At 46.1% G+C, this 10,761-nt stretch overlaps 1 protein-coding gene and 1 pseudogene across 1 annotated transcript; both read right to left on the bottom strand.

Moving 5' to 3' along the window:
• Positions 1 to 318: 318 nt before the first annotated feature.
• On the bottom strand, positions 319 to 5,014 carry LOC108803475 (zona pellucida sperm-binding protein 3-like). Its single transcript, XM_018575317.1, has 8 exons — positions 4,793 to 5,014; positions 4,053 to 4,162; positions 2,534 to 2,637; positions 2,277 to 2,454; positions 2,052 to 2,172; positions 1,885 to 1,976; positions 914 to 1,053; positions 319 to 548 (listed from the first exon to the last, which is right to left on the bottom strand). The coding sequence occupies exons 1-8, from the start codon at positions 5,012 to 5,014 to the stop codon at positions 319 to 321; spliced, it is 1,197 nt and encodes a 398-aa protein (XP_018430819.1).
• A 241-nt stretch (positions 5,015 to 5,255) lies between these two features.
• LOC108803474 overlaps positions 5,256 to 10,761 on the bottom strand; it is an 11,856-nt pseudogene continuing 6,350 nt past the window's right edge.

The following is a 10,761-nucleotide window of genomic DNA, read 5'->3' as shown; positions in this document are numbered from 1 at the left end:
AGACTGCCACAAGCGACAGAGACAGTAAGCCTCCAGCACGCCTCCTGTAAAAACCTGAGTTGTGGTTCACCACCAGTGTAAAACTAAACTAAATCCAGGGAGGGGCTTATCATTTTATAGTAGACTTGAGATTCTACATGATTTACCAATAGCCTCAGGTTCTGTCCCCTTAAACATTTCCTTTCAATACATATGTTTGAGAAACATCTGACAAAACCCATGTACAGATGCCTCAGCAAACCCCAATGTTACAGGGAAACGGCAAGAAAGTACATTATGCCATCTATAAATAAAAGACCAGATTAAATGAGAATTGTTTTATTTTTCCACAGACAGCACATTGTGTGGCTTTTTCAGAGACTTCCAAATGGACACTGCACATACAAGGACAACCAGAAGACTGAGACATCCAACAGCCACCAACACCCAGAGCTCCACAGGGGCAGACTCTTCCTTTGTCATTTGAAGTGCAACATCGCTTTGTTTTGGCCCAATCACAAGCAGAGGTCCCAGAGTAGTGACACTTTGTCCACCTTCTATGTGGGGTTCTGTAGGAGAAAAACATTGGGGGGTCAAGAGACACTTCCTTGTCTTGACTGAACTCATAATTGCAACTGGAGTATGCAAAGCAAAAACCCATTATAGACCTTTAGTCACTTCAACCAAGAGTTGAACATGAATAGGAAGGGTGGGAGGAGGGGGTTTTAACCCCCAGGTTCTCCGTCAGACATTTAAGATCGCCACTCCTAGTCAGATTATGTGGCAATTGAAGAAAAGTTTCCATTGGGGGCACAAGGCAGCCATTGGGTTTTAGCTTTTCCCCATATTGCTTCCCTTGCCCATCAGATGTGTTCATTTGTGGAGTCTTTATATCTAGAGGTCACATACTGCCATATGTTACTGTATAACTCACCATCCAAGGCTTCCCTCTTGCCAAATGCTCTCGGTCTTCCAAATCTGGTCCTTTCTCCTGTCATCAGATTAGGGTTGCTGCAGGTGCCTGTTGTCTGACAACACTGGCAGATATTGCTGGGGCCCTCAACTGCAGACCAGCTAGAGAAGACAAGCAATTGTCAGTGTCACAGCTGATGTTTTAAGAACAATCATTTAAATGTTTGATAAGTCACATGGCTGTAAAATGGATTGACATTTTTGTTATGAAAAAAACTGCTCATTCCCAGCAGATATAGTGCACTAGAGGTACAGTGACCAAGTGCCTGACATCTGAGGCTACATCCCTTCTATTCAGACATTCAAGCACTCCAGTCTGGAAGTGAATAGTGCTTTCAAGCCCAATTGACATTACTCTTCCTGCACATAAAGTTCTACTTGACTAAAAAGTGATGCTCCAAGCAGTGCTCATGTGACCTAATTTTCAGTGCCACCATCTCATTTTTGGCAAGATTAGGTGCATGAGTGACAGGACACCAGGTTCCAGCAAAGCTTATAATTTTAAGGAAGGGGGGGGGGGGCCTGATCACCTAGGTGGGAATTTGCAGCCAACAACAAGGTGTCCCTTTTGGGACCAAGGAGTAGAAGCAAGGCACCATTCCAATAATGCTCATAATGCAGACTATGCCGGTATCAGGTGTGACTGCTTGGGTAAGATGTTTGTTGCTAGACAGCCATGTAATTAGTGCACACGGTATAAGAAAGACCCTGGAGAGTCAGCAGAGGCCACCTGTGCACCATTACAGGCATCAATATTTCCAGCTGCTTACACCATTAGCTTTCGGAAAGTTCCATGTTATTGGATCACAAAGTCATTGTTCCAGGCACAGCTCTTGTGCAGAAAGTTCCTCCATTACATATTTGAGGTCTAGATGCTATGGCACAGTAAATACAGTAACCAATGGACAGACTACTATTTGAATACATTCTTACCCATTTGTGGCCTTGCTATAGGAACAGGCCTTGTTCATAGAATCTGGGACCTGGGTGGCCGCAGCAGCTCTCAGGTAACAGGTTATGTAGATCTAAAGGGAAAGATTTTAATAGGTTATCAGTTCTTACAAGGCATCCCATCTCTTGCAACCAATTCAAATCCTCACCAGAGACGCATCATTTCCTAGGAATCGGAAGACATCCACTGTGAACCGTAGGTTGTCTGGTTTGACCCTTGGAGTCATGAAGGCTGCAGAGGAGTCCTCTTGCATTCCATCTACCAGACACCTGTAGAAGATGGACAGTTAGAAAGTGGGGTCATTAGCACAAGCCCCCCCTTCCCAACAGGGTTCATTAGAGCAATGACCCTTTCCCCAGATATTAGAACATACCCATTGTCTGTAATGATATCATAATTAGGAGAAGAGCTGGCATCAGGCGATATAGTGGCCACACATCGGTCAATAAACAGGATCAGGCCAATATGGTTCTGAATGTCCACAGAGGCCTCTATGTAGAGAATATCTCCCAACTGAAACACTGAAGAACTTCTAGGGCCACTCCAGTCCTCTGCAAGTATAACAAAAAAAAATGAATAAATCCCAGCTGCCTCCCATTACCCCTCTTCTATCTTCCTCATGCAACTCACCAGCCATCAAGTGCAAAGAAAAGGACAGCCTCTCTTCCGAGGACACAGTGGTGCTGAATGGAAGCCATGTTGGCTTAATGGCCTTGCTGCTCACATTACCATGCCTATACAGAGAACAGACGTGTCAGTAATGAGTCATGAGCTATAACCATGGAATTTCACAGATCTATATTGTGTTTTAAAAGTACCATCTTCAAGGGAAACATTTTACAGTATGGTAGCCCCCATTGTTTACTTTGTTGCAAGCCTGATCAGAACTATATTTTCCAGCAGTTAGTTGACATGAAGCTAGCATGACTGATGCCAGTCTACATTGGCTCCATTCTTGTTGCCTGACAAGGACTCAGAAAATACCTGAAGCCTGTAGCTCTAAAATTTAAGAACTAATGCAACACTAAAATTTGAGAAAGCATAGGAACCTACAATATTTTCCCCAGGCTGGTTTTAAGTATTGCCAGCCTGATAACTCCTGCACTACCAATAGGCCATTGAAGAGATATTCCAGATGTTAGATATGGTAGGTCCCACTTTTGCCCATGAGGCAGTCTAAAGCCTTGGAGACTCATCAGAAACCCACCATTGTAAATGCTAATCCTAGTTTTAGCCAGCAACAGATATGGTTTAACACTGCAGCAGAAAAGCTAGGTTGTAGGTACAGGCTACAAGTTGATAGCTGGAGTCAATAGTTAAAGCATACCCAAGCCAAAAACTTTACAGCCCATTTAGACTTTAGTTCCCGAACAGGTTGCCATAACATCCTAGCCCCCCTAATGAAAATTATGACATGGGCCAAGGACATCTGGATTGTGGTATACTGCCCACAAACGTTTTAGGTGGCCCCTCATTCAGAATGTAGGGGGCGTGCCCCAGAAACGTGTTAACGTCACCATCACACAGGATCCGTCCAGTGGATGCTTACTGCCTGTCAGCTTATTTTACATGACTGTGTGACACTCATCCTCTGTGAGTACCTTCATGCTTTTTACTTCCATTTTATTTCGATAAACATGATCTGCACCAGGAAAGGCACCCCCTCTGTGTGCCCTGAGATACTACCTGTCCTGCTCCCCACACTGATGACCAGTTTAAACAGTGCTCACAGGACTGTTTTCATCCAACACTCTGGTGGTTGCCATGTTGAAAGACCTTCTGATTTCTTCTCCCTCCCAACCTGAATTGCCAATCTTTGCTTTCCATGAGCTATGGTGCCCAAAGATCAGCAGTGCAGGTAATCACTCTGACCAGTTAGGACTTGGATGCCATGGATCAGGGCTGCTTAATACAATGATGGCAGTTTAGAGCAGGCCTTAAACTTTCTCCACTTGTGACCCCTTTTCAGGCGAGGAAATTTTTAAGGGACCCCAGCGTCGGACAGTGTCCCTCCCCTTTCTCTGTCAGTGTCTGTCCCCTAGTCTCTCTCTCTGTCAGTGTCTGTCCCCTAGTCTCTCTCTCTCAACAAAACTACACATTAAGCGAAAACAAAGAATCTTGTTTCGAGCCCAGGCCTCCCTGGCCGTACCCCCTTGATGACGGTTCTGGCCAGGGATTCAGATCGTGACCACTCCTGTTCACTTGCTGGACCCCATATGGGGTCACGACCCACACTTTAAGCACTAGTTTAGAGCATTCCTGTAATAGGAGCCATTAACAGCCACAGCTAGCTGCCTAGATCTACATTACAAGATCTCAATGCTTCATCTAAAACATAACCAACGAGAGAATCACCTGCTATAGAAAGAGCCTGTGGGTGGGTCAGCCACTATAGAGTGAATGCTAAGGGTCTTCAGTGACCTGAGCAGAAGACAGAACAGCCAGCCTGGTATTAACCCATGTGCAGACACTAGCCCCTTTAGATCAGGTGAAGCTGTCACGTTATAAATTAATGGTTGAGTATTTCCTTACACTATGTAAAGCACATAGGGAAGGAGAAACATTTTCCCCATTTGTACACATATAGAGAACCAGGGCCAAATTCAGGAACAAGGCAGTGGGCAAACATGGAGAGTCAGGTCTGTTTTCATCTAAGTGAACATGAGATACAGTCCAAGCCCTACAAACTGCAGTAGCCCATAAAGACCAGATTTCAGTTTACTAAACCCAAGAAAACATGCAGAAGAGATGCTTTGCTGCACTAGTCTATATAGGAGAATAAATAAAGTTACGCTCTAGTTGTTGCTATAGGTGTCACTGAAGTTACTGGAACACATACAAAACAATGTGGAAGGAAGGATTTGGAGTGCAAACATTAAAGAAAAGTACCTGCGCAGTGTTGCCACAGTCTTGGAGGCCAATCTGGAAGATGACCATGTTGTCAGTACTTTCGGTGCTTGGCTTGCATTGTTGGACTCCCAGGCTCAGATCGGAGGGTTTTACTAGCTTTCCATTCCCATACAAATCCCTCTGGACACTGACCTCCATGGTGTCCTCTCCACACTGGACACTGACAGAAGAAGGTCTAGTCTGTGGCTGCTGTCGGAGCATCCCACCTGGACGTCCAGCAGATGAACCCCACTGAGCTCCAGCTCTGGAAGCCCCAAACCCAAGCACAGGCTCATTACTGCCCCTATAAAGCTCTCTGGAACCCCATCTAGAAGGAACCTGGGCAGGTACAGCCCGCTGGTAGTTCCTCCACCAATCTGACTGGCGACTCTGTCTAGCTAAGACATCATCTCCAGCACAGCCAAACCCTGGCCCATAAACCAGTACAAGCAGCAACAACCAATTACAGCAGCTCCTCATCCTTAAGCCCATCCTGTCTACAAGAGGAACAGCATAAGGAGTGAGATAGAGAGAGTTACCATTTATACCCCTCCCAGCAGCCACTAATACCCCAGCTGGGGCAGATCATTATCAAACCCAGTTGGCTGGCTCATTCAGCATTAGGGGCAAGATACATGGTTGATTTGAATCTGTTGCTGCTGAGAGATTTAACCACTTGCTGGCATTCACCTCACTGGAGCTACACATATACAATGTGGCCCTGGTACTGAAACGTTTGGAGACTCCTGGACTAGAGCTACACAGGAGACGTTTGCATGTTAATGTTTGTTGCATTAAGGTCCCCCATTGAAATGAATGATTTTAGTAACAGGATTGAGATGATAAAATTCCCCTTTTACAACTATTCAATGCATAGCCCTCCCTTGTATCTAGGAATGTCCAGCAGAGCACCTCTGCATACACTGCCAGCCAGCTGGGGGTCACTGTTGACCACATAATATCTTGTAGCATGCAACATGTGGCCCACGAGTCGTAGTTTGGAGAAACCTGCTCTAGTCTTAGGACTCATTTACACTGTTTTGCGCCTGTTTCAGAGCCTTTTGCAACCATGTGTTCTATGCGTTATGGGGCGCACACCCAATGATGTCCATAAATGAACTCAACTTGAAATACCTATGATGCAAAGAGAATTGCCATGTGTCTTCTGGTCCATTGAAAATGTATTCAGACCATGCAATGGGCCTCATCATGCCAAATAATGCGTGCCAACTAATGTTGGAGGACTCAGGCGAACTGGGAAGTTGCACCAAACCATCGCACATCCTTAGTATCAACACATGCAACATGTGAATGGGCCCTTTGCATTACCATTCATTTCCATGGACCCCAGGACGCACACTGATCCAGTAACATACATGCTCTGCTCTCTGAATGAGCTCTATCACTGGGAGCCACTTAGATCTTGCTTTGCTGTAATGTCTTATTTATTATTACTTAAAGTCAGTCCAATAAAAAGTGAAGTTTTGGGTGTCCACGTCCACCTTTGTGTGTTCTCAGCTCCTCCTGTCACATTCTGGGTAATATATAAAAAAATAAAAATCCAGCAGGGATGTCGAGAACCTCTTATAATGGGCACAGCAGGTGTACAGACTCGGGAGCTTAGCACAGGGATGGTAATAGCCTCTTTTAATGGGCACAGCGGGTGTACAGACCTAGGAACCCACCTCAAGGATGGAGGGAACCCCTCATAATGGACACAGCAGGTGCACAGACCCAGGAACCCAGATCAGGGATGGTGGGAACCCATCATAGAGGGCACAGCAGATGTTTAAAGTCAGAAACTTAGCACAGGCATGGTGGGAAACATAATGGGCCCAACAGGTGTACAGACCTAGGAACTCAGTGCAGAGATGGTGGGAGCTCCTCCTAATAGGCACAACATGTGCTCAGACCCCAAAATTCAGTACAGGAAATGTGGGAGCCGTTATAATAGCCACTGCAGGTGTGCAAAGCTGGAAACTGAGCACAGCAATGGTGGGAGTCCCTCATAATGGGAACAGGAGGTGTGCAGAGCCGAGAACTCAGAGGGCGCTATATAAATCCTCCTGGTTTAGTGTAATGTTGTCAGCAATCCACACTAAACACCAACGCGTTGAAATCTTCTGCTGGCATATTACCGGAGGTGGTGTTTTGGAACTACATTTTGGCTTCAACATGCTACTGACATTTTACACCTTTCCGTTACATACATTATATTAGGCCTAGTGATGTCACTGGGCCTCTAATGAAGGCAGATCATGGTGGGGGGTGGGCAGGGTGCAGTATATAGCTTCCTGAAAACATTACAGCACCCTTCCCCAAGAGCCCTGATGCAAATTGCCATTTTTTGTGGACCATAAGTTGTTTTCATTTATAGTAGGCATGCACAGATACTAGTATCGATATCGGTGCAGATTCCGAGTATTTGGGTGAGTACTTGTACTCGCCCAAATGCTCCGAAGCCTAGCACGAGTACTTCCGGTATCAGTAAGCCGGGCAGCGCTTCATTACACGCTTGTGATGAGAGACTTGTGATGTCACTTGTGATGAGAGAGCATGGAGCCGACTTCCAGGCCAACCATGAAGCAGGGCAGCGTGTAATGACGCGCTGCCCGGCTTCTTGATTGGTCGGGAAGCTGGCCTCGTGAGGTAAGGTTACCTTAACTTAGTATGTGCAGCCTGTCACCCCCGGAGCCTCTCCAGCGAGAACGCGGCCTTCCTCCGGTACCTAGCAGGGCGTCGCGTCATTACACAGCGCCTGGCTTTCTGCTTGGCCGGCCAGGCGGCATATTACATTTGTGGTTCTAGAAGATATATTAATAGCCTCAATTTCGGTCCCCATTAAGGAGAGTAACATTTCCCTTTATTAAGCATGTTGGAGAAACCTCTGACATTAATACACAAGACTCATGTACAGATCCCTCAGGAAACCCCAATGTTACAGGAAAAGAGCGAGAAAGTACATTATGGCATCTATAAATAAAAGAGACCAGATTAAATGAGAATTGTTTTATTTTTCCACAGACAGAACATTGTATGGATTTTTCAGAGACTTCCCAACGGACACTGCACATACAAGGACAACCAGAAGACTGATACATCCGATGGCCACCAACACCCAGAGCTCCAGGGGGGCAGACTCTTCCTTTGTCATTTGAAGTGCAACGTCGCTTTGTTTTGGCCCAGTCACAAGCAGAGGTCCCAGAGTGGTGACACTTTGTCCACCTTCCATGTGGGGTTCTGTAGGAGAAAAACATTGGCGAGTCTAAAGACACTTACAGATCTCTGTACACTTCCATGAAATTAAGAGATTAGTCACTTCAAGTGTGCCAAGTTAAAACCCATTATGAACCTGTAGTCACTTCATCCAAGATTTGAACCCCCCGCCCCCGGTTTTTATTGCCACAGACATTTAAGATCTCCGCTCCTAGTCACATTATGTGGCAAGTGAGGAAGCATTTCCATTGGGAGCACAAAGCAGCCATTGGGTTTTTAGCATTACCCCCATATTGGTACCTTTGTCCATTATTATACAGGATTTATATAGCGCCAACAGTTTGTGCAGCGCTTTACAATATAAGGAAGACATTACAATCACAATATAAATCAAGACAAGATGGTAAGGAGGGCCCTGCCCATGAGGGCTTACAATCTAAAAGGGAGGGGGAAGCGATACATGAGGATCTCTGGGGTCTAGATCTAGAAGTATGGCTGTAGGTAACATTAGTGTATACAGCAGCTGTAGGTTAACTCACCATCCAAGGCTTCCCTCTTTCCAAATGCTCTCGGTCTTCCAAATCTGGTCCTTCCTCCTGTCATCAGATTAGGGTTGCTGCAGGTGCCTGTTGTCTGACAACACTGGCAGATATTGCTGGGGCCCTCAACTGCAGACCAGCTAGAGAAGACAAGCAATGGTCAGCATCACAGACTATTTTCAGAACGAACATTTAAATTTGTTAAGCCGCATGGATTGACATTTTTTTGTTATGAAGGTGAGAGCTTGGGAGCTCATTCGCAGCAGATGAAAGTGCACTGGAGGTACAGTGACAAGTGCCCAGTAGAGGCACATCTGAGGTTACATCCCTTCTATTAAGACAGGCACTCAAGCACTCCAGTCTGGAACTAAATGGTGCTTTAGAGCCCAATTGGTATTCCTCTTCTTGCACATAATGTTCTGCTTGCCTAAAAAGTGATGCTCTAAGCAGTGCTCGTGCAATCTAGTTAAGTTCCCCCATCTTATTTTTTTGGGCAAGATTAGGTGCTCGAGCGATGGATACCAGGTGTCAGTAGTCCTTATCCCCTTAGTGGGAATTTGCAAACACTAAGGTGTCCCTTTAGGGACTAAGGAGCAGATGCAAGGCACCATACCAATACTGAATATGCCGGTACCAGAGGCCCTCAGGTGTGACTGCTTGGGTGAGATCTTTCTTCCTAGACATGTAACCAGTGTACATGGTATAGGAAAGACCCTCAGAGACACTAGAGGCTACTAGCCATGTGCATTCGGATAAACCTGCAAAACACAAAATTCAGTTGATTCAGCCAAAATAACGAATTTTTGTATATGCCCGTATATAAAAACAATATTCGAGCATATATATAACATTCATCAGAACACACTGCGACCATATTGGCCACCAGCACGTTCTGCACATGCCCGCCACCATCTTGGGAGGCTGGATGCATGTAGGATAGGTGCAGTACAGCCAACGGCCACTAGATGTCCCCATGGCACCCTATAGGTAAAGTAGCTCTGGCCTAAGGAAGACTCGGCGTTCCAGGAGAGCTAATATATAGGGGGCGCCCAAGAGGAGAGGGCAGAACAGGAGATGAGTACAGGAGAGCAGAAGTCCAAGACTGTATGCAGAGTCTCCAGAGGGAGACTGATTCTAGAACATAGGCTGGTCCATGGGAAGGACAGGGCCAGGTCTAGGACTATGTAGGAGCTTCCCCAGTTTCCCCTGGAGGGGGAAGCCACCGAGCTAGGACTGACAAGGATAGGATTCCGGAGAAAATGGAAGTGCTGTAAGACTGACAATATTCGCTAGTGGGCCTCTGGCCAAAGCAAGTCGTGGACTTCGGGCTGATCTCCCTCTCCAATATGTATCACCATGCAAGTAATGTGCAGTCATCCCACTTGGGGGTGGCTGAAACATATGCTTGTCATGTTCATCCTTTCAAGTAAAACCAAGAAAAGACTGTGTGGACTGGTTCTTCTCCCTCCAACCTCTGAGAAGGTGGGGTTCTGCAAGAGTGTTGGACTGTATCGTGGCTGTAACCATCTGAGGAGGGTATGTGTGCAAACGGGCTATGCCCGACATAGGGTGCCCTTTCTCCCTTTCTCCCTAAGGGGTAGGGAGCACCGAAGACCGCAGAGGAAGCCATGAGTGCCCTGTGTGCGCAGTACTACACGTGTGGGAGTTGTTAGCACAAGGCCAGATGGGTTTATCATGTTAACTAGTAATCCAGGGATGGGTTTATCGCACAGTGAAAGCACAGTGAAAGCACAGTGAAAGCACAGTGAAAGCACAGTGAAAGCACAGTGAAAGCACAGTGAAAGCACAGTGAAAGCACAGTGAAAGCACAGCAATGTTATCCTATGGTGGGATACCGCTGACCGGGAAGGTGGATCGCTACAGTGGTCCAAAAGTTGGTATCAAGGTTATACGCTCAACAACATGTGCCTAGACCATTACACAAGTATTGAGCCAATTTTGAATTCAGACCCCCACCCAGAACACTAGTTTTGTATAGACTGCCACTGTTAGTGGGAATATCTTCCTTTACCATGTGACACTAGGACAAGTCACATGATCATAAGGTCACAAGAACAGTAAGCCTCCAGCACCCCCTCCAACAACTTAAGTTGTGGTCCATCACCAGTGTAAAGACTCGTTGCTTTCATCACAGTAATTAGTAAGGGGAGAGTCAACCTAATGAGGACAAAGACAAAAAGGGGGGGGGGGGGG

The sequence above is a fragment of the Nanorana parkeri genome, unplaced genomic scaffold, assembly GCF_000935625.1.
Source record: "Nanorana parkeri isolate BGI_ZX_2015 unplaced genomic scaffold, ASM93562v1 scaffold3784, whole genome shotgun sequence".
NCBI lineage: Eukaryota > Metazoa > Chordata > Amphibia > Anura > Dicroglossidae > Nanorana > Nanorana parkeri.
This window is presented reverse-complemented; position numbering and strand designations above follow the sequence as displayed.

Bases quoted from the DNA above. Each gene is read 5' to 3' on its own strand.
- LOC108803475 (XM_018575317.1), bottom strand. From the start codon at position 5,014: ATGCTCCGACAGCAGCCACAGACTAGACCTTCTTCTGTCAGTGTCCAG. The intron at 2,638-4,052 runs GTACGGCCAGGG...TTCTCTGTATAG, and splicing joins CCAGAACCGTCATCAAGGGG to GCATGGTAATGTGAGCAGCA. The intron at 1,977-2,051 runs GTGAGGATTTGA...CTTTCCCTTTAG, and splicing joins TAGGAAATGATGCGTCTCTG to ATCTACATAACCTGTTACCT.